General features: G+C 44.1%; 1 protein-coding gene across 2 annotated transcripts in view; it reads right to left on the bottom strand.

Annotated features, from left to right (window-relative positions):
- Window positions 1-357: 357 nt before the first annotated feature.
- AFTPH (aftiphilin) overlaps window positions 358-24658 on the bottom strand; it is a 62239-nt gene continuing 37938 nt past the window's right edge. The window contains exons 6-10 of one of the 2 annotated variants that reach the window (XM_069768710.1): window positions 23691-23813; window positions 21265-21325; window positions 17569-17652; window positions 8891-9014; window positions 358-2843 (exon numbers count right to left, since the gene is read on the bottom strand). In XM_069768710.1, the coding sequence (XP_069624811.1) occupies window positions 2699-2843; window positions 8891-9014; window positions 17569-17652; window positions 21265-21325; window positions 23691-23813 (537 nt within the window). In that variant the 3' untranslated portion in view covers window positions 358-2698. The remainder of the gene's footprint in view (window positions 2844-8890; window positions 9015-17568; window positions 17653-21264; window positions 21326-23690; window positions 23814-24658) is intronic. The other variant, XM_069768711.1, reaches the window with a different exon arrangement.

The following is a 24658-nucleotide window of genomic DNA, read 5'->3' as shown; positions in this document are numbered from 1 at the left end:
CAACATGTAAGACATCCCTCACTCACCCAACCAGATGGCGATATGTACGACCGCAATATACAACCTAGTGAAAATGTCATGAAATGTGGATTCTGCGACATGTTCGGATCACGTACTTTACAGACCAAGTAAACAGCAATTTTTTTTTATTTAATTTTTTTTTTTTTATTATTTCTGTATAAGCTAAAAGAAAATGTACACGCTTACATTTCAAAAGAACTTGGGCATGCACTTGGACCTTGCTGCTACAGATCAAATTTGTTTTTGTATTTTTGTTTTTTTCCATAGGAATTTTCCCATAAATTTACATCCCAAAGTCTTCAATGTATGTACAGCCTAAACCATAGCAACCTATGATTATGCATTTTCTAATTTATTTATTTTTTTAATTTTTACACTGTGCAAATCAGAAGAATAGTGGTACAACAATAGACACAAATAAAAACTAAACGAGAACAGTAATCAAACACATTCATATTATTTTGGTCCTTCTTAACCCAAATCAAGCTGATTAAGCCCCAGAAAACTGCAACTGTATTTTTAAAAAAAAAAACACGCAGACAAAAACGGAGGCGGACAGACACGTGGATGGTCATAAATGGATGGTTTCATTTCATTGTAAACCCTGTAAGAAAACCTGTCCTGGCAGATAGTGGCATAACCCAACGCCATTACTCCTGGCAAGGAACGGGCTGCAGAGCATCGTTACATGGAGGGCCTTGTACAGATCTCTTCTGTTACGTTACGAAGAATTCAGGACCCGGTATCTCTTCAGATAAGTCTGTGTTACTAGATACTTGTGTTTCCTGTGAAATGGCACTGGAACGTCTTTTCTTAGAACTCTGCTTCGTCTCGTTCCTCTGTTACTTCTCCTGGAAACACGCACGATCACGGACTACTTTTTTTTTTAAATCATCATTCCTTTTTTTCCCTCTATGGAGTGGGCCTCTAATATAATCTGACATTAGGTTTGTCCTTACTAAACCTGGCACTAACTATTAAGAAGGGTTACTGATAATTAAACAGACACGTCATGAGCGCATGGCATATGACCGCTGAGGCCAATGATTGGCTGCAGCGGTCAGGTAAATAATGGGTGAGATATCTTCCCATCATGGATCTCTTGTACACCATTCCCCCCGACAGCTGCAGGCAATAGATTCCGGCAGTCGAGTGACTGATGGACGGGGACGTTATCGCTTCTTCCAGGTTTAGCAGAGCTAGAGTGGCAGGAAAATAGAATAGCAAATGACGAGTTTCCTTTAAGGCCCTTTTATACAGGTAGGTGGGAACGAATGATTGCTATTATGACCGTTTGGTCTCCATACAATTTGTATTTTGTTGGCAGCACATCCTTGGTATGTGCTGCCGAAAAAGATGATTTTTAATGCTGCATTCTAGATACATTTGCTCATTAATTGGCAAAAAATACTGCCAGAGATCAGACATGAGCCTATTTATGAATGGCTAAGGATCAAATAAAAAGGGTCTTAAAATGTTACGGTCGCCAGTTTCATAGTACACATGAAAATTAACAACTTTGTAATACATCTTTTTTAGAGAAATCTGCTTTTTTTTTCTCTCCCAAGACTGAGCTTTCATTTTCAAAAGTGTCAATTATCGGGTAAAATGTGTAATCGGTCAGATGTTTTTCATTGCGGAGATGGCGATAATCTTCTATGTAGACTATGGAGGGGAGTAGGATCTCTGCCTCTAGCGCCTCCATCATCCTCTCCCCTCCTCAATGTACATGGAATCTTATCCGTCTTCACTGAATACGGATTATGACCGTTTAAAAAATGAATGTTCGGTCCTGGCAGAGAAATAAGCAGATTTCGCTAATAAAATATATTTACAAAGTTGCTTATTGTTATGTGTACTATTGATTTATGCAATAAAAATTAAATTAAAACGAAGGTTTTAAGCTCTAGGCATCTGTATGATAAGAAAGTACTACCTGTGTTGGTGCGGTCAGCCATATTACTTAGTTCATCCAGTGTAATCACCCCCATCATTGAGTGTGCGATAGTACTACATGTATACCTCTAAGGGAACAATAACGGCAGCCATATTGGTTAGCACCCAGCAAACAATGGGGAAGTAATTTTTTTTTTACTAACGTTACAGAAGAGAACAACAACAAAAAAAACCCTACAGGTTATAATGCTCCTAAAGCCCAATTCTGCAGTCAGCTCCACCTCTGGAAAATTTAAGATAACACACACAAAAAAAACAAAACAAAAGTAACAACACTGAACATGTAAATGTAACAGTAAAACAACTGCAATACAACCAGGAGTGAAAAAAAAAAAAAAAAAATTAAAATAAAATAAAAAAGTCACCACGACAGGCTCACAGGCAGTGAAGGTTTTGCATGTTCACTTCTGTCTGTTTTTGATTTTTTTTTTTCGTAAGAAAGGATCCCCAGTGTATGTACCCAGCATAAAGAAAAAAAAAATTTCCTCTAGCCTTGATATACAAATTAATTTGAAGATTTTTTTTTCATATAAATGAAGTATTCAGTGTTGAAATAGACATCAGAGTGTATATCCCCTTAATAGTGCTGCTTACCGACAAATCAGCCAAAGTGATTTTATGAAAAAAAGCAAGAACACTTTCATCCTCTTTAAAAAGTTTGGATATAAAAACCATCCAATGCATTTTGGATTCTTTATTATTTCTCAGAGTTTTTGTGTAATCAATCAGCCTTGTCTTGAGAATTCGATAAAGGTGTTAATGAGACTGGGAACATCAACACCTTGGCATGCATGAAAGATAGGTCGGGGAGGCTGGCAATCACTTTCGCAGCCTCTTCGCTAAGGTTCTCGTCCCTTCTAGGTTTCCTGCGAGGAAGAGGTGAAACACAATGTAGGTTAAAACAAACAGGTCAAGAAGCTAAAGAGGAAGAGTAATCTACTACAAGGGTAAAATAGTCTCCATTTTCAATAAAAGTCAAATGCAAGAACAGCACCGCTACACCGTGAACGGAGCCGTGAAGTTCCACCCACACCTCCCTACACAGCGAGCGACCTGTCCGATTCTCTACGGAGGGAGGGAGGGAGCGACCTGCCGATTCTCTACGGAGGGAGGGAGGGAGCGACCTGTCCGATTCTCTACGGAGGGAGGGAGGGAGCGACCTGCCGATTCTCTACGGAGGGAGGGAGGGAGCGACCTGTCCGATTCTCTACGGAGGGAGGGAGGGAGCGACCTGCCGATTCTCTACGGAGGGAGCGACCTGTCCGATTCTCTACGGAGGGAGCGATTGTCAGATTCTCTACGGAGGGAGCGATCTGTCCGATTCTCTACGGAGGGAGCGATTGTCAGATTCTCTGCGAAGGGAGCGATCTGTCCGATTCTCTATGGAGGGAGCGATCTGTCCGATTCTCTACGGAGGGAGGGAGCGACCTGTCCGATTCTCTACGGAGGGAGCGATCTGTCCGATTCTCTACGGAGGGAGCGATCTGTCCGATTCTCTACGGAGGGAGCGATCTGTCCGATTCTCTACGGAGGGAGCGATCTGTCCGATTCTCTACGGAGGGAGCGATCTGTCCGATTCTCTACGGAGGGAGCGATCTATCAGATTCTCTACGGAGGGAGCGATCTATCAGATTCTCTGCGGAGGGAGCGATCTATCAGATTCTCTACGGAGGGAGCGATCTGTCCGATTCTCTACGGAGGGAGCGATCTATCAGATTCTCTACGGAGGGAGCGATCTATCAGATTCTCTACGGAGGGAGCGATCTATCAGATTCTCTACGGAGGGAGCGATCTATCAGATTCTCTACGGAGGGAGCGATCTATCAGATTCTCTGCGGAGGGAGCGATCTATCAGATTCTCTGCGGAGGGAGCGATCTATCAGATTCTCTACGGAGGGAGCGATCTATCAGATTCTCTATGGAGGGAGCGATCTATCAGATTCTCTGCGGAGGGAGCGATCTATCAGATTCTCTATGGAGGGAGCGATCTATCAGATTCTCTGCGGAGGGAGCGATCTATCAGATTCTCTACGGAGGGAGCGATCTATCAGATTCTCTACGGAGGGAGCGATCTGTCCGATTCTCTACGGAGGGAGCGATCTGTCCGATTCTCTACGGAGAAAGTGATCTATAACATTCTCCATGGCAAGAATGATATATACGATAATCTATGGCAGGGCTCATGTAATATTCGACACTACTATTAGAATAGGGTTAAAACGAAGAATGTTAATGTGCTTCTTTTTTTTTTTTTTAATAGGAGGAAACGTAGCTATTGTATATACAGTGGGGCAAAAAAGTATTTAGTCAGTCAGCAATAGTGCAAGTTCCACCACTTAAAAAGATGAGAGGCGTCTGTAATTTACATCATAGGTAGACCTCAACTATGGGAGACAAACTGAGAAAAAAAAATCCAGAAAATCACATTATCTGTTTTTTTAACAATTTATTTGCATATTATGGTGGAAAATAAGTATTTGGTCAGAAACAAACAATCAAGATTTCTGGCTCTCACAGACCTGTAACTTCTTCTTTAAGAGTCTCCTCTTTCCTCCACTCATTACCTGTAGTAATGGCACCTGTTTAAACTTGTTATCAGTATAAAAAGACACGTGTGCACACCCTCAAACAGTCTGACTCCAAACTCCACTATGATGAAGACCAAAGAGCCGTCAAAGGACACCAGAAACAAAATTGTAGCCCTGCACCAGGCTGGGAAGACTGAATCTGCAATAGCCAACCAGCTTGGAGTGAAGAAATCAACAGTGGGAGCAATAATTAGAAAATGGAAGACATACAAGACCACTGATAATCTCCCTCGATCTGGGGCTCCACGCAAAATCCCACCCCGTGGGGTCAGAATGATCACAAGAACGGTGAGCAAAAATCCCAGAACCACGCGGGGGGACCTAGTGAATGAACTGCAGAGAGCTGGGACCAATGTAACAAGGCCTACCATAAGTAACACACTACGCCACCATGGACTCAGATCCTGCAGTGCCAGACGTGTCCCACTGCTTAAGCCAGTACATGTCCGGGCCCGTCTGAAATTTGCTAGAGAGCATTTGGATGATCCAAAGGAGTTTTGGGAGAATGTCCTATGGTGTGATGAAACCAAACTGGAACTGTTTGGTAGAAACACAACTTGTCGTGTTTGGAGAAAAAAGAATACTGAGTTGCATCCATCAAACACCATACCTACTGTAAAGCATGGTGGTGGAAACATCATGCTTTGGGGCTGTTTCTCTGCAAAGGGGCCAGGACAACTGATCCGGGTACATGAAATAATGAATGGGGCCATGTATCGTGAGATTTTGAGTGCAAACCTCCTTCCATCAGCAAGGGCATTGAAGATGAAACATGGCTGGGTCTTTCAGCATGACAATGATCCAAAGCACACCGCCAGGGCAATGAAGGAATGGCTTCGTAAGAAGCATTTCAAGGTCCTGGAGTGGCCTAACCAGTCTCCAGATCTCAACCCTATAGAAAACCTTTGGAGGGAGTTGAAAGTCCGTGTTGCCAAGCGAAAAGCCAAAAACATCACTGCTCTAGAGGAGATCTGCATGGAGGAATGGGCCAACATACCAACAACAGTGTGTGGCAACCTTGTGAAGACTTACAGAAAACGTTTGACCTCTGTCATTGCCAACAAAGGATATATTACAAAGTATTGAGATGAAATTTTGTTTCTGACCAAATACTTATTTTCCACCATAATATGCAAATAAAATGTTAAAAAAACAGACAATGTGATTTTCTGGATTTTTTTTTCTCAGTTTGTCTCCCATAGTTGAGGTCTACCTATGATGTAAATTACAGACGCCTCTCATCTTTTTAAGTGGTGGAACTTGCACTATTGCTGACTGACTAAATACTTTTTTGCCCCACTGTAATTAACTACATTTCGTCAACTGTTTCTGCCAAATGCAAAAAAAAGAATAAAAGCAAAAAAAAAAAAGGTCCTAATGACTGCTATAATGAATAGCTGCAATGAAGATGTACAGTGGCACAAACGGTTAAATGCTGGATGGAAGATGTTTTGCAGCTTTCGGCAGGCAGACACAGGCGGACATGCATGCGTGCGCCCCTCAGCAGTCTCCTTACTCCTTTTCTGCCTTTGTTATCATGTGATCAGACTACAATACATTTCCCGTGGGACATTCCCGCGCTTCACGACGAAGCCGCAATTAGCATATGTAGAAATGACTGCGAGCGCTGGTTTACATAAGCAGCTAACGCTCGGGTCATCAGCGGCAGCTCCTTGTCTGGATGCGTAATCCTGGCGTGTTGTGCGAGATCTGTGGAAGTCAGTCACTTTCTCGGTTGCCATAGAAACCGGCAACAAGGTTAGATTCGATGCAACGCACCCGGTGCGAGAGGAGAGCTCGGTCTCCTCGGAAAGAAAAAAAAGATTCTCATAGTGCTGTATATGAGCGGATAATTGTAAAATAACCCCAAACAATTAGCAGAGGTTTAATGCTCCAATCTATAAGCGGATGACTATGGAATCACTGAGGAGTTCTCCTCCAGCTTCGGTGACTGCACGCAGCCAGAATATCACACTTTACATAAAGCCTCTCACTAGGTTTTTACACCACCTGATCAGGTACATCAGCGCTTTTGTTTTCTAAAAAGTCGTTGTTGTACGTCATATCAGAAGACAGGACTTTTTTTTTTTTTTTTTTTAAAATAGGCCGTTTAATAATTGTATGCAAATTATCTTCCAGGAGTCCAGGAGGAGGAGTCAACCGACAGGGGAGTCATGGTGGTAAAATACATCTAGTATGGCATCATTGAAACGCTTGAGGACAAGGGACATCATTAGCTAAGCTCTTCCCAGCTTGATTGGGACAAAGCAAATGTGCCGGCAGCTGCCAACCTGTCAGAAGAGGACAAAGCTGGCTTGTGATGATGTACCCTGTACTCAGGAGAGTAACCAAGCCATAGCGGCATGATCACTCGTCTGATGGTTCCTCCTCCCCGACTACTGAAATGTAATATACACACGGATTCTAACATATTAGAAGGATTTTACAAATTAAGATCTCGAATTGGCCAAAATTATTATGTAGAACAAGTTCAGGAAAAAAAGAGCTACACTAACAGCCCCTGGTTCCCATATGGGGGACTTGACCCCTTCTGATTCTCCAGCTTTCCCCATCAGTAATAGTAACGCCTATACTCCCACTCTGATGACGCTGCAGCGGTGTCAGTACTGGCTTTAGAATCACAGAATATTAGAGTTGGAGGGGACCGCCTGGGGCATCAATGCAGGATTCACTAAATCATCCCAGACAGGTGTCTGTCCAGCCTCTGTTTGAAGACTTCCATTGAAGGAGAACTCACCTCTTGCGGCAGCCTGTTCCACTCATTGATCACCCTAAGGGTATGTGCACCCGTTGTGAATTCTCTGCGGATCCGCAGCGTTTTTTTGAAGTGCAGAAACGCTGCAGATCTGCAATTGATTTACAGTACAATGTAAATCAATGAGAAAGAAAAAAAGCTGTGCACACGTTGCGGAAAATCCGCTGCGGAAACGCTGCGGTTTAAAAGAAGTAGCATGTCACTTCTTTTTTGCAGATCTGCAGTGTTTTTGTACCCATTCCATTATAGAAAACCACAGGGGTAAAAAAAAAAAATGCAGTAAATCTGCAAAAAATATGCAGCAAAAACGCACAAAAAACGCTGCGGATCAGCACAAAAAACGCAACAAATCCGCAGCTGCGTTTTCTGCCAGGAGAGGCAGAATCCGCACCGGAAATTCCTAAGCCTAAACTGCAACGTGCGCACGTACCCCAACTGTCAAAAAGGTTTTTCTAATATCTAATCTGTGTCTCCTCCCATTCAGTTTCATCCCATTGCTTCCAGTCTTTCCTTGTGCAAATGAGAATAAAGATGATCCTTCTACAATGTGACAGCCCGTGAGATATTTGTAGACAGCTATTAAGTCTCCTCTCAGTCTTCTTTTTTGCAAGCTAAACATTCCCAGATCCTGTAACCGTTCCTCATAGGACATGGTTTGCAGACCGGTCACCTTTCTGGTCTCTCTTTTCTGAACTTGCTCCGGTTTGTTGATGTTTTTTTTAAAATGTGGTGCCCAAAACTGGACACAGTATTCCAGGTGAGGTCTGACCAAAGAGGAGTAGAGGGCAACATTGACTTCACGTGATCTAGACTGTATGCTTCTGTTAATACATCCCAGAATAACATTTGCCTTTTTTGCTAACGTCATGCGATCCCTGCGGCCAATCAGCGCTGGCTTCATTCTCCTCTACTACGGACATAATTGACATTCGGAAGAAGAGAGAGCTCCAGCTTCCACTTCCTTCGGATGTCTCAATTTGACTGAAGGGGAGAGAGTGAAGCCAGCGCTGACTCACCTCAGGGATTGCATGACATTATGTCACGCAAGCCTCGGGAAAGCCAGTACCAACACCGCAGGCAACGGAGAGGAGTGGTAGCGTTATTTTACTGGGCAGGGAGGGGAACACAGGGATTCAGAAGGGGTTGTCCGAGTAGTGGACAATTTCTTTAACTCTATGGCATTTTCCCTCTTAAGCTGGACATGCACATTAGAGAGCTAGTGGAGGAACTATAGTTCTGCCGACTCTTTCTCCATACACAAGAACACTCAACTTATCTCCCCATCAAACAAAAGAATGAAATCCCCATCTGTCGGGGGGGGGGGGGGGACAGTCAGGTGGCCCCCTTACACATTAGATGGACGGCCAATCCTAAAGAAGCCCCTTGGTTCTACTTTTATCTAATGTGAGTGACCCAGCACCAAATATTCGAGCATAAAATGAAATTTTTAAAGTGGCTCCAAAAAGTCCAGTCATTTAGACTAATGTAGCACTGTAGCGACATGAAACTACTATCCACCCGGTGGGACCTGATGTCTTTATGAGTTTACCTTGCCGATGTGCTTGTGGTTTCTGCTGTGGACATCAGTCTTGCAAATGCATCAGTCACTTTGCTGCTGGCATTGGAGCACTCCACCTTTGCCGTTGTCAGTGCGTATAGCTCGGGATCCACACCTTTCAGTATAAAATGATAATCAGTGATGGAAGAAGTCAGCAGAGAGGGCGAATAGTCACTTCACTGGTCACAAAAACACACCACGCCGCACACTCCTCTATGTATCCGAGCACTTCAGAGACAACACCGGGATCCAATGAGCAATTCCTGCTGACATGCATGGCCGAAAGGTCTCTGCATCCCAATAATGGGGTCCCTCATAGGTATTTACCAATTTATAGCACGCATGTATGTTGCATATATGTAATAGAAAATGATCGCTTCCAGCTCCAATAAAAACAAATTAAAAAAAATCTTAAAATGACATATCCACAAAGGGAAAGAAGAGATGATGGTTTAATAAGCGAACTTTGTATACAAGTAAATATGTAAACAGGCCTATAAATGAGCAATGAAGACACTCAGATACTTAAAGGAGTATGCAGGGGACACGCACTGAGCCACCATTGTAAGTCTACTACTACGCAGGCGTGCGGAAGCATTGGGGACCGGACGGGTGATAACGAGTCTGAGAACAGGACTGTCGAGCAAGCGGTTTAGTAATGGAGTACTACAACCAACTTCTTTTTTTTAATGAAGGGTGTGCGTTCATTAAAATATTTTTTTTTCCAGGATGATCGATAAGAAGCGCAGCATGGATGGCCTTCCTTTAGCTCTGAACGTGCTATGAAAGCCTCTAGCATTATTAAGGGGCAGAACATCGTTCCTCGGTCCCGCTTAATCATGAGATAATCTGAAAAAAAGAGAACGCTTCTTCAATGACACATATTCTCGGGAAGCGCTGTATATTTAATGATGAACTTGCACTTTAATACACAAGTAGCCAAGTCCATTCTTAAAGGAAATAGATTAGAAGATGACCTATGGCTTTAAATCAGGTTTCTGTGTTCCATATATTTTATTTATTTATTTAAAGTCTCCAATTTCTTTTTTGCTTTTTTTTCCCCATCATATCACAATCTGTATAAAAAAAAATATATACCGTAAATAATCAAAATCTTGCAATTTTGACGCTGGCCACTGGGATCATTTTAGACGTGGAGTTGCGCAGAAGTTTTGCGACTTTTGGCATTTTCACACCAGTTGGAATCAGCTCTGCCAAAATGAGAATGGCGGAATGGGATGTGGCCAAACCCGCCTGTCAGATTCATCAAAAGTGCCGGCTTTTGTACAACAGCATTTGCAAAGTGCAAAGAGGTGCCCACCACTTAGGACAGGCCTGATTGGATGCACCTCTTAATGAATTGGCTGCATTCTTCACCTGCAAGATTGGCGTAACACGACTGTGAGCTACAACAGTCTTGATGAATAGTTCCTGTTACAAATTACTTTTCAGTAGTCTCATTATCATTAGAGGCAGGATTACAATGACTAGTAACACTTTTATACCCGGCAGATAACACTGGATCCACTATCCCTCCCTTTGCACACGCTCATTAGATGCTTCAATACAACTAATAGGGTCTAAGTCAGTTTGTTGTTGCTAATGTACATGTGAATTTTCTGAAAGAACAGGGGAAATAGACTAGCCCCATTGGCCACTGTGAAAATTGCATTATTTCTAGTATATTTTTAAAATACAGATCGCAATATGAAAAAAAAAATTATGTTAAAAAAATATAAAAATTGAATGTGGGGAAAAAAAAAAACTAAATTTAAGCGCTTGTCCTACAATTTGGAATGGAAGTCTGCCCTAGAGGAACACTACTCTAAAGTCTCTTCTTTCCTCCATTCTACTAGTTCCTAGATGAGCATGTCGAAAAGGAGAATAAGAGATTAAACACCAATCACCTGCAAAGCCACCAAACCCAGAAATAAAGAAACCATTACACTGCACCACCAGCTACTGTCACATGCCTGGGAACTGCCAGAACAAGCTGACCAGAGCGATATTCGCTGTGCTGTCAATGTGCGGGTTCTTGTGATGGCTGAAGGACCAACGTAGACGCGATTACGATATTATTACAGCGGCCTTCGCTCTGATGTTTTACTGCAGTCAGCAGAAGACCAAATCAATGGCCGGGGATGATTGTACCGTCAGGTCAACCTGCGAGTTCCGAGGCATGGTCACCACACACAAAGGGCAAACCCACTCCCAAAAGTTCAGCAAGCTCTAACAAATGACTTTCCCAGAAACAAGTACAACTTTTATTGAGTTAGAAAATTAGTTTGGAAACCGCTGAAAGTATATAGGACGATATTACGCCTTATCTTTCATTGGTAGGGTTCCCCAATAGACTGGAGATTTAACTTTTCTAGCACGTCCCAAAGTGACCAGAGTTTCCTAAAGTGTAAAATTAGTAAACATGTTAGTAACAGGAGATGACTAGTAAGGCAATAGATAAAACATTAACTTTTTGAGAACTGATCATTAGGTAACCACATAAATCCATTTATTTATTTATTTTTTTAAAGGGTTGTAGGACTGAAAAACACTTTTCCTCAAAAAGTTACATTGTTTTTTTCATGTAGTAATAAAATACATATTAGTGTACTTAAAAAGTAACCAAATTTTTAATATTTCATAAATCAGGTTAAAGAAATTTGCTCCTTTATCTGCCAGGACGGATCATTCATTTTCAAAAGTCTCAATTCCCAGGTAAAATCTGACTTCACATGATCTCATTACGGAGCTAGGAGAGGACAGGTAATCTTTATAGAAGATTCTATGTAGAAGGAAGGAGGATCTTTGTCTCTACATAGAAGGTGACGATGGTTACTGGTCAGATTACAGATTATTCTCAGCAATGGTAAAGTCTGTATTCACATGACAGATTTTACTCGTAGATTGAAATGTGATCATCAATCCAAAAGGAGAAAGAAGCAGATTTCCCTGATCAGTTCTATAACAAAGTTTCTTATTTTCATGTGTTCTATTGATTTACGGAAAAAAAAAAAAAAATGACGGATTACGCCAAGTTCTAGAGCAATGTATGCGGTACATCTATTACTGTTTTCATCCATGTTGCTATCAATTCAATATTAAAAAGGTTCCAACCTAAAATTTGGAACCCACTTAAAAACAAAAATGGTATTAAAGGCTAGGCATTGCCGTGAAGACCATGTACATAGGAAAGTGCTTTTTTTTTTTTTCTCTAGAGTTTAATAGCAGTGTTATTCAAAGAGTAACTTACCGTAGAATGTATTTCCTTTAGTTAATAATTCTCTCCAGCAAGGAACATTATAACACTTTGCAACTGACTTTATTAGACCTGATTCAGAAGTTCTTCTTAATTTATGCGCTCCATCAACGATTTTCACGAACCCCATTGTAGTCTACGGGGCTGGTTCACATGTCTGTGTTGTTTCGCGGACCATGTGTCTTACCAAAAATCACAGATGTGTCCATTTTTTTTTTACCGGCGTCGCAGATGAAAAGTAAGAATACAAGTCTATGGGTCTGAGAAAATCTTGTACAGCACATAGAAGGCATCAGTCTGTTGTCTGCGATTTGTCTATCCATACATGAAGATCACTGATGGCACATGGATACAACTCAGCACCAGGACACGGATGACATTCGGACCATTTTTTTTTTAAACACATGATCGATGTCTGAAATCTGAATGAGGCTTCAGGAAATTTGTTTTCATTCCTGTATTAAAAAAAAAAAAAAAAATGTATGCAACCGCCGACCCCTGCTGCTTTTCTCCCGTTTCTTTGCCCGAATTCAGCTGCACTTGTATCAGAGCGTACTCATTTGAAGTACAGATGATGGCAGTGATAAGGTCAGCTCTGCCGCAGGAGACCAATGCTGAGCCATCACTGCCATCATCTGTACTCCCAACCAGTATGTTCTTCTACTAATAGTCTGGAGAAATGCAGGGGTTTAGAAGTCGCTTACATGCAATCTACTTTTACAGGAATGAAGACGAGTTCCCTAATAAAGCGGTTTCCAAAGCTTCAGAATTTTTGATGCTTGGGAAAAAAAAAAAAAGCATACTTTTTTTTTTTAAGGTTTAGTTATCCTTTGAATAAAAAGCTCTTTTCTATGTACACGGCCTCCATGGCAATGCCTAGCCTCTAATACCATTTTTATGTTTAAATGGGTTCCAAATTTTAGGTTGGAACCTTTTTAGTATTGAATTGATAACAACATGGACAAAAACAGTAATAGATAAAAACTACTTACGTCGCTCTAGAACTTAGCGTAACTGTCTTTTATTTTTCCGTAAATCAATAGAACACATGAAAATAAGAACCTTCGTAATAGATCTGATCAGGGCAGCAATGTATCATGAAAGATCTGTTCGCCCAAACAGCACAAGAGCTATTAACGGAGCGAGGAGACTCATTGTATAGGGATTTATACCTGGGAGTGGGTGAATAACGGTGACCGAGGCGGGAGAGGAGCACTGTCCGGTGGGAAACATCGGACTCCTAACCATCAGCTTTATAGGCGAAACCCACAGCGATTACCCACAGCATAAACGGTCACGTCGAATCCACAAGACCAGGCAATTTACAATGTGCTTTTTTTCTTTTTGCACCGTTGGGATGAGACGCCCATAAAATCTCATCCGCAACTGATTTTCCATCCAGATTTTCTGCTGCGTATATGTCCCCTGCGGATGTTCCCATGTAATCAAATCCCATGCAAAATCCACATCTGACCCATGGTAAATGCTTGTCTGGGGTTAGAGAGCCCTTTAAACCAATTACAAATTTAGGTGCCAAATGCTTTAATATAACCTACATCACTGACATTACAGGCTTCAGCCCTCCATGATGCCGCTATGAAGGCGCGACACCGGGGTAAGATCTCTACATGTTTTACGTAGACCTTCCCCAGAGATCTACGCGTTTCACTGTGTGATATCCCTGTGAGAGAGAAAGGCCTACTATTATACACATAGCAGACACGGGAAGCCGAAGCGATAACTGTACATTTACACTCCATGGAGCCCAGCGCTGGGATGATGACGCCTCGTACCCAATGATTTCTGTTTTGGGCAGATGAGAGGAGTTTAGAAGAGCGCGGAGGAGACACGACGACGGGCAGCGTGTAATCCTGGTGGGGTTAAACATAAAACTGCCGACCTTATTACAATACTGACGTGACGTGGATGCTGTAATGTGGCCGATACAAAGACACAGCACACACCGTACAGTCCCGGATCAGTCCCCAGCGTGCACCACACACCGTACAGTCCCGGATCAGTCCCCAGCGTGCACCACACACCGTACAGTCCCGGATCAGTCCCCAGCGTGCACCACACACCGTACAGTCCCGGATCAGTCCCCGGCGTGCACCACACACCGTACAGTCCCGGATCAGTCCCCAGCGTGCACCACACACGGCACAGTCCCGGATCAGTCCCCAGCGTGCACCACACACGGTACAGTCCCAGATCAGTGCCCAGCGTGCACCACACACGGTACAGTCCCGGATCAGTGCCCAGCGTGCACCACACACCGTACAGTCCCGGATCAGTCCCCAGCGTGCACCACACACGGCACAGTCCCGGATCAGTCCCCAGCGTGCACCACACACGGTACAGTCCCAGATCAGTGCCCAGCGTGCACCACACACCGTACAGTCCCGGATCAGTCCCCAGCGTGCACCACACACCGTACAGTCCCGGATCAGTCCCCGGCGTGCACCACACACCGTACAGTCCCGGATCAGTCCCCAGCGTGCACCACACACGGTACAGTCCCAGATCAGTGCCCAGCGTGCACCACACACCGTACAGTCCCGGATCAGTCCCCAGCGTGCACCACACACCGTACAGTCCCAGATCAGTGCCCAGCGTGCACCACACACCGTACAGTCCCGGATCAGTCCCCAGCGTGCACCACACACGGTACAGTCCCAGATCAGTGCCCAGCGTGCACCACACACCGTACAGTCCCGGATCAGTCCCCAGCGTGCACCACACACCGTACAGTCCCGGATCAGTCCCCAGCGTGCACCACACACCGTACAGTCCCAGATCAGTGCCCAGCGTGCACCACACACCGTACAGTCCCGGATCAGTCCCCAGCGTGCACCACACACCGTACAGTCCCGGATCAGTCCCCGGCGTGCACCACACACCGTACAGTCCCGGATCAGTCCCCAGCGTGCACCACACACGGCACAGTCCCGGATCAGTCCCCAGCGTGCACCACACACGGTACAGTCCCAGATCAGTGCCCAGCGTGCACCACACACGGTACAGTCCCGGATCAGTGCCCAGCGTGCACCACACACCGTACAGTCCCGGATCAGTCCCCAGCGTGCACCACACACGGTACAGTCCCAGATCAGTGCCCAGCGTGCACCACACACGGTACAGTCCCGGATCAGTCCCCAGCGTGCACCACACACGGTACAGTCCCAGATCAGTGCCCAGCGTGCACCACACACGGTACAGTCCCGGATCAGTCCCCAGCGTGCACCACACACCGTACAGTCCCGGATCAGTCCCCAGTGTGCACCACACACGGCACAGTCCCAGATCAGTGCCCAGCATGCACCACACACAGCACAGTCCTGGATCAGTCCCCGGCATGCACCACACATAGTACAGTCCTGGATCAGTCCCCAGCGTGCACCACACACCGTACAGTCCCGGATCAGTGCCCAGCGTGCACCACACACGGTACAGTCCCGGATCAGTGCCCAGCGTGCACCACACACGGTACAGTCCCGGATCAGTCCCCAGCGTGCACCACACACGGTACAGTCCCAGATCAGTGCCCAGCGTGCACCACACACGGTACAGTCCCGGATCAGTCCCCAGCGTGCACCACACACCGTACAGTCCCGGATCAGTCCCCAGTGTGCACCACACACGGCACAGTCCCAGATCAGTGCCCAGCATGCACCACACACAGCACAGTCCTGGATCAGTCCCCGGCATGCACCACACATAGTACAGTCCTGGATCAGTCCCCAGCGTGCACCACACACGGCACAGTCCCGGATTAGTCCCCAGTGTGCACCACACACGGCACAGTCCCGGATCAGTCCCCGGCATGCACCACACACGGCACAGTCCCGGATCAGTCCCCAGTGTGCACTACACACGGCACAGTCCCGGATCAGTCCCCGGCATGCACGACACACGGCACAGTCCCGGATCAGTCCCCAGTGTGCACCACACACAGCACAGTCCCAGATCAGTCCCCAGTGTGCACCACACATACAGGCACACCTTGAAGATGCAAATAATATAGTGGTATACAGAGTTACTATCCAGCCTTCTTAAAAGGGAAACTCCAGGCTCCATAAATCTGCAGCATTTTGGTTTGAAACTATCAAACTTTCCATTTTGCTTCAGGTCGCTCTCTGAGCAGTGACTTTAAGGATCCCTAAAGTGATGATGGGGATTTGCAATCCGTATGTAGGAATCCGAATGTAGGACATAGTCAGACAGTCTGCAGAAGTCGATTCCTACCGGACTTCTGTGTGACCCCATGCACTATCATTGCTGGCAAGTGTGCTTGCTTTTTTTTTTTTTTTAAATACAAAAGCCTTAAGGGAATCTGTCTCCAGGTTTTTGCTATCCTGAGAACACCATGATGTAGGGGGTAAAGAACCCGATTCCAGTGATGTGTCACTTTGTTGATTGCTGCAGTTTTGCCAAAATCTCCGTTTCCTCTGCTGCAGATCTAGCATAACCCCGCCCACATCACTAATTGGCAGCTTTCTGTGTACAATGTGCATAGGCAGAAAGCTGTCAATCAGCGAAAGAGGCATGGTTTATAGAGCTCATGAATATGGAGAATACACGGCAACAAATTTACTAGTCCTCTAGTGATAATCTCCTGCTGATAAAACAGTGATTTTACCAATACTACACAGCAAGCAGCCCAGTAAGTGACACATCGCTGGAATTAAGGTTGCTGTCTCTACATTATGCTGTTCTCATTAGGTGGCAAAATCTGGTGACAAATTCCCTTTTAAAAGAAAAAAAAAACAAAAATAAAAAACACCAAAAATACTACTGAAATCTAAAAAAAATGAGAAATGAATGCATATTTTTCCATAGACCTTTATAAAACAAAAATTCCACTAAATACATTTTTTCTTACATAAAAACGCCATAATAAATGCTGTTAATCCACCATGTTACCTGATTACTGGGACCACGTTACTGCAGGATGTACATTAGAAGGCTCCACTACTTTCTGGCAGCTCACAGAGAGTTCCTTTATGGCCGGGACGGGTAATTACCATATCCCCAAAATGTTCCAGAACATTTCATGAACATGCAAAACCAGTCACTGCCTGATGGCAATAAACCACAATATACCATATCTGGGATATATACTGCTTGCATGACTTTATTGTGAGGTTTAGACACCAATCTGGCGGGCAGGTGGGCTGCATAGATGAAGGATTTCAGCATTGCGACACCTTATAAAGACCACCCCACGGTGTATTTTTTCTCCCCACTCCGGTAGTAGGAGCAGGGTTCTGCATTACTTTCTTAAAGTGCTAGTAAGACACATTGATGAGAATCGCACACACGGGACAAGACTGCGAGCGGGTTTCTTGTTTGTAGGAAAGCCACAGTGAGGCACCCATGCTTTCTAAGGCAACAGATCTGACACTCAGCTGACCTGGGATCGTGGTGGTGCTGTTAAAGCCACTGTCATCCACGGGTCCAAAGAAATCAAGATTCAGAAGAGTAGACCCTCCACTAGCTTGAAATTCATTGACCGTGATGGGTATTCAGCCGTAAAGAAGGGAAGCCGGGTCGAGGGGGGATTGTGTGTAAAAAGGGGGGTAAGACACACTTAAACATGCATATTATCACTAGAAAACACCAACATCTTACATGGTTATTGAACAAAGTCGCTGAAGACAGCGCGGAAATTCACAGGGTAGAGGCCACGACGCGCGTTCTTCAGCAGATGGTAAAAGTTTAGTTTTCTGGTAAACATTGAAGTAAGACACGATTCTACTGCTTAAAAGGGAAACAGCCCAGTGTATCTGCACAACCAGCGGCTTGTGATCACGGCCGTGCATGGCTAGCCTCGGGGCCGAGCATTGTTAGCCTCGGGGCCGTGCATTGCTAGCCTCGGGGCCGAGCATTGTTAGCCTCGGGGGCAGTCTCATGAAAAATATCTACATCAAATATTAACTAACGTGCTGGGATAAGGTGTTATCTGAGCATGCTCGGGTGCCAACAGGGTCTTCGGTGTGCATAAAAAATACGTTTGAGGCCCCGCGGCTGCGTGTCTCGCAGCTGACAGCCTCAACAAATGCAGGGGTTACGTAACAAACAGGCCATCCCTACATGAGTTGTGGCTGTTGAACAGCCGTGGGGACTCAAACAGATTTTTCAAGCAGGCCGAAGACATTCGGTTAGCACTCGAGCATGCTCCGATAACGCCTTATCCCGAGACGTTCACTCATCACTAATTTTAACCCCTTTGAAAAATTTTTTTCCTCTTCCTCCTACAAGAGTCATCAATTTATTTTTCAGTTGACACATACATATAAAAATCTGGGGAAAAAAAGAAAGTGGAGAAAAACCCGCATACTTCCACCACTGTTTCTCAAGATTTTGTTTTAAAATGCATTTAGTGTGCGATAAAAATGACCTAGCAACATGATTCTTTCAAGTTAGTACGATAACACATTACAGCTATACCAGACCGTATTTGTTTTTTTTTTGTTTTACCATTTTAGTGGCTTTAAAAAACTTTCAACGAGGCAATAAATAAATAAAAATAAATTTGCAGCAATCAGAACTGGCTCCAATCGCTGCTGTCAGAGGAGGTGCCGGGTATATAATGCACCTTACTGATGTGGGGCTACTGAGACCCTCCGTGATGTAACAGGATGTCAAGAGCAGGAAGGGGTTAACAATGCTTATAAGAAAGCATGTCAGCATCACAAGAAGCCACTGACATAACCAAGTCATTTTACTATCTACACCCTGATATTTGTCTATAGTTTGAGCATCTGAGAAGGGAGGCAGGGTATCTGATAACCGGAAGCCATCTCTTGACCACAGCATACACATGTATGATTAGTTTGCTTGAGCAGGCTTATAGCTTCAAATGGGAAAAGGGAAATTAACTGCGGCTTGCCTAAAAATGAGAAAGGCCATGTCAAGGGAATCTGAAAATCAGTATTTTATAAGCAGGAGATTATCACAACCATCCTAGGCGTCTTGTGCCCCCTAGTCAGCTGCTCTGTATAACCCTGCCCTCCCCACAGATTGGCAGCCTTCGGTCTATGCACAGTGTACACAAAAAGAAACCCATCAGTGGTGTGGGCGGGGTTATACAGAGCTCAGCGTTCTGAGCTCTGCTAGATCTGCAGCAGTGGAAATTGGGATTGTATCAAAATGACAGCAAGCAGCCCAGTAAGTGACATTGCTGGAATCAGGGTCTCTGCCCCTACATCATATTAGATAGCAAAAACCGAGTAACAGATTCCCTTTAAATTCAATGTGAGTGAATGAAACAGTTTTGCTTGGAAAGGCAGCACTCGTTCTTGACTGCCGCTTCATTCAATTTGCTCCTCACCCCATTTTGGAGAACAAGGGATCAGAGACCCGCATTTTAATGATTGGTGGGGGTTTCCGCAATCAACACAGAGGATGTTAAAAGTACAATATTACATTGATTTTATAGGAAAATGGTCAGGACTGTAGGAGACAACAGGGCTTCACCTTATTGTGGAAATATCCTGGATTGTTTCCCTTTAACACACTAAAAGCAAAGTATGTAAAAGACCACATAAAGTAGTAGAAGAAAAGAAAAAGACTAGAGGAGACAGCAGCAGTCCATTCAGGCTTTCGTTCATGGTCTGACATACACCGTGTCTTATAGGCCAGTGGCCATTAAAAAGCTGGAGATGAAGCTTCTCTTTAGACAATTTGTCTTCTCTTCATTCTCGCCTTCTGCACAAAAGAAAAATCGCTCCCTTACAAGCTGATGGCCTACTTGCTGATGGTTTCCAGGTTGGGACTTATTGGAACTACTGTTATTCAGATGTGGTGCAACTCATTAACGTATGGCTGTCAAATGCGGAGAACATCCACCACAATCGTGATTTACAAAGCCTGACATATTGCACACGAGCATAGTATCAAATCCAAGTCTTACCCCTGGGGAATGGATTTGCTTTGCTCTAGTACGTGAGTTTTTCCAGAATGAATTGTTGAAATGGGTTGTTCATATTGGAGGAGACATTACATTGTGCCCATTGAAATAAATAGGGCGACTGTGTATAATCTGGGTCTTGCGGGGTGGTGGGGAACTATTCTTTGCATCGTCTGCCCTGCTTCAAAAAAAAAAAAAAAATAGGGCCTAAGTCACAAATTTGGTTAAACCTTTATTATATCCATATGCGCTAATACAGCAAATTGAAAGGGCTGGTCTACGCCAGGCAATGCTTTAGCGTCACACTAACAATGGCATATCTAACATTATCTATAGGGGGATTTGATATTGCCAGGTGCAACAGGGACATTTGAAAGAATAAGTCCGGGATTTGTAATGGGAACCTGTCAGCACAATTTTAAGTATGAAACTAGCGGTATGGCTGCACAGGCACCCCAATAAAAATAACTTTTTTTGCAGCGTTCTATTGCACTAGTCACGACAAACCTAACACAGAAGCCTTGCGCAAATCAGGCTGGAAGCAATCTGCTTCTACAAAATGTGCGCAGACATGCTTCAGCTGCATAGGACATTTATTCTAGATTTCTCATGACTGACAAATCTGATCTCAGCATAGGTAAAGGCGTATTTCCAAAAGCGTATCTGATGCCACTTTTTCACTGCTCGGCTGTCACTTGACTGACAGCAGTAAAGAACATGAAGGAAGGTAAAATACAGATGAACACGAGTTGCAAGGTGCAGACTAGTAAAGAGAATACAGGAAAAGTCGGAAATTAGAGTAAAAATGATAAGAAATAGAAGCAAACTGGACATACCTTGTTCTTCAACTGGTTATTAGTTAATAAATAAATAAGATGTATAAATGACCATGTAATACTGGATCCGAGTACATTATAAAGCAACCGAGTGAGACATGCCAACGGACATGTACAATATGATGGCAGCATGGGCACTAGTCTGCCCGGAGACGGTAAAATACAGCGCGTCTCACAGTCTGCCATTGTATAACACATTCATCTAACGGTTCATGCCGAGCAAGGGATGAAGAAAGAAAGCCTGAATTTCCCAAGAAAACACTAAAAAGACAAGGGAAAGGTCAGCAGGGAGGAGACTGCGAGGACTCTGAAGCTTTCTCATGTCTAGCTCTGCTGCTAGAGGCTCGACGGAGAGACGTACCATCTAGGGGGTTGGTAAGGCCACTGCTACTCCAGTCAAACTGGACAGGCGGGAGGGATTCCTGCAGAAGAAACAGCAGAAGGATTAATCAATTGCATTAGAAGTACAGCAGCAGACACAAGAAACTTTCCTCCGGAAGAAGCTTCGGGTGAAACGCGCGTCGGGGTGCAGGGGAACCATTTTACCACCCGCACAGTCTGTTACTCTGTAGTGCTTATTGTCACAGCTCCACAACTCAGGTAATATGTTTTTACACCATTTTTAACATTGCATTAAGTCTTACTTACCTTTGTACAATTGTGAGCTTTCATCTGGGTATAGTTTTAAGAAGACGCCTTAGGCACTTTGTCACAGTGTTTAATTATCTGTATCAATAGTCAGAGCTTTATCTCAATTAGTACAGTCTGTGCTCTCTTTCCTAATGGTGATCATTTTTGCCTGATTTGGGGCTGATTTGCACGTTGTCTTTGGGTAGGTTAGTTAATTGGTTCCCCTTCTGGGTATTTCTGTATTCATGTCTTGTGACCTTTAGTTTAAATATTTATTAATAAACTTTAATTTTTAATTTGACACTTTTGGTTCTCTTCATTAAGTCAGTTGTTTAATTACATCTTGGCTATTTGTGGTTCTGTTGGTCTGAAGTGCCATTTTTTTGAAGGACAGTTTTTTGATATAACCACATGTCTGCAGGGGTCAGATATGCCTCAAATGTTCCATCGGGATGTACAGCACAAGGGGACATGATGGTACAAAATACACTGCGGACATTGACAATAGCCTCGGTTCTGCCACCCACGACGTGCCAATTTATGCTGCGGATTTTCATGGGGTCAATTCCACACCAAAATATAGAGTGAGACTTGGTGCAGATTTTCCCCTGTGGGCGTTCAACATCAGATAAATCCTGTCTGAACAAGTCCTAAATGGCTAATTAAAATCACTTGCTATACAAAGCGTGATTGGTCAAGTAACGAAGTCCTCATTAATTCTCCTGCTAAAGAAGGGGAGAATAGTGTAATGGGGCAAATGGTGGTACCACAAGGGCTTGGGTTTGCTTCATTGATGTGATGGTGGCGAAGCTGCAATATAAAATAAAAGAACCGTCCTGATCACTGGGGGTCCGGGCTTCAGTAAAGCCCCAGCCGTGTACAGTGTGAGGAGTCCTGCGCAGCTCTCCACTGCGGCTGTACAAGAATCAGCAGTAGTGATGAGCAAACGGGCTCGGATAAGGTGTTATCTGAGCAAATGTCTGCGGCGGGCTCCAAAAATATTTTTGAGTTCTCGTGGCTGCGTGTCTTGTTGCCGTTTGACATCCGCAACAAATGCAAGGATTCCCTGTTTGTTCGGTAATCCCTGCATGTGTTGCGGCTGTTGAACAGCCAGGAGGCATGCAGCCACAGGAACTCGAACATATTATTCAGGCACGTCGAAGACACTCGGTTAGCACCAGAGCATGCTCAGATAACACCACATCCCAGCACGTTTGCTCATCACTAATCATAAGTGGAGGACGACATCTAGGATATCCATCAGAGCTCTGGATTTACCGCTGTCCTTATTTCCACTTCTTTGGGCACTCAATTGTCTACATAAATCACTTATGTAACGCAGTGATGGAGTCTTACAGTTTGGGGGGACAGAGGTAATTTCTGCTGCGGCATTTTGAGGAGGTCTCGTATGGAAATGTTTTGCTTACTGGTAAAATATTTGAAAGACATTAGAAACTAGACATTTTGTCGTTTTTTTCCCCACTTAGTAATGAGAAAGTCCCTCGAAAAATCACATGAGAGAGATTCACTGACATTTCATATTAAAGCAATGAAAGAATAAAAATAAAATTCCCCAACTACATTTATTTTAGGCAACGTAAAGAGGTAATCCCGTCTTAGTCATTTCATGGCAGAGATCTGGATATTCCCTTAGTAAAAGATCAGACTTTACTGAAAAGTATTGATCCCATTGATCAGTTTCCAACGAGACAGCAGTTAATTTAGTGCAAAAAAAATAAAACAAAAAAACACTTTTTTTTTTTTTTTGCATATTTTAGTATCATCTATGCCCTTTCATATCACTGATAATCTTGGATTCCTAAAGAGAAGTCTCCTTCCTTCCCTGGCTGCCAATAATATGGTCCGTTCTAACTTCTTTCCCTGCAGGATGAAACTTCTCATCTACACTTTCATGCTACTAAAAGGGATTTACTCATTCCCTAACAAGAAGGCCAAAAAGCTATTTTGATTGGCTGCTCTGCAGTGAACAGTGGATCCCTATGAAGGTAAATACATTGATGATCAGAAAACATCTGACCTTTCTTACAGGCCTTAGCCATAGATGAACTTTTGCTAGTTGAGCTGTCCAGTCCAACAACAAATACAAATGTCACCAATATCTGTGGTTTGAGAGCAAAGAGTTGGACGCGTATGTACCTGTAACTGATCAGAAGAACAAATACTGTCATCTGGAGGACCAGGAGACGACTGCCCTATAGATGCTATTTTCTCTGCAGCAGATAAAGGCTTGAGCGGCTCCTTGGTGGGCTCCAGCATACCCTACAGCAATAAGGAAGAAGACGACAATTACATAGCAGAACACGGAGGAACTGGGAAAAGAATACAGAACACTGGTGCCCAGCGCCCTCTTGTGGCCACACACTGGTGACACGACAGAGGCCGAATAAAGCACAACAGCCGGATATATTGCTGTAATTCAGTGCGGTGATTGCAGGCAGAGCCTATCGGCACACTGTATGGACTGGTTGTTGCACTTTTAATGGTCTGCAATATATACGCTGAACAAAAATATAAAACGCAACACTTTTGTTTTTGCTCCCATTTCCAAAGAACTGAACTCAAAGATTTAAGACTTTTTCTATGGACACAAAAGGCCTTTTTCTCTCAAATGTTCTTCACAAATTTGTCTAAATCTTTGTTAGCAAGCTCTTCTCCTCTGACGAGATAATCCGCCTATCTCACAGTTGTGGGATATCCCTATGCTGGTACATTATTGCACAGGGGTCTTAGGGGGTCACAATAGAAGGCCCCTCTAAAATGTGCAGTTTTACCACACCGCGCAATGCCACAGATGTCGTACGTTTTTAGGGACCGTGTCATTGGCATGCTGACTGCAGGAATGGCCACTGGAGCTGCTGCCTGTGAATGAAATGTTCATTTCTCTACCACAAGTCGCCTCCAAAGGGGTTTCATAGGATTTGGCAGTAGATCCAACCGGCCTCGCAACTGCAGACCACATGTAATGACACCAGCCCAGGACCTCAACATCCAGCACCTCCAAGATTGTCCGAGACCAGACCCCGGACAGCTGCTGCAACGATTGGTAGCAAAACCAAAGAATTTCTGCACAAATCGCAAGAAACCGTCTCAGCGAAGCTCATCTG

This window comes from Ranitomeya imitator, chromosome 5 (genome assembly GCF_032444005.1).
Source record: "Ranitomeya imitator isolate aRanImi1 chromosome 5, aRanImi1.pri, whole genome shotgun sequence".
NCBI lineage: Eukaryota > Metazoa > Chordata > Amphibia > Anura > Dendrobatidae > Ranitomeya > Ranitomeya imitator.
The sequence above is the reverse complement of the archived record's forward strand: the minus strand, read 5'-3'. Positions and strand labels throughout refer to the sequence as shown.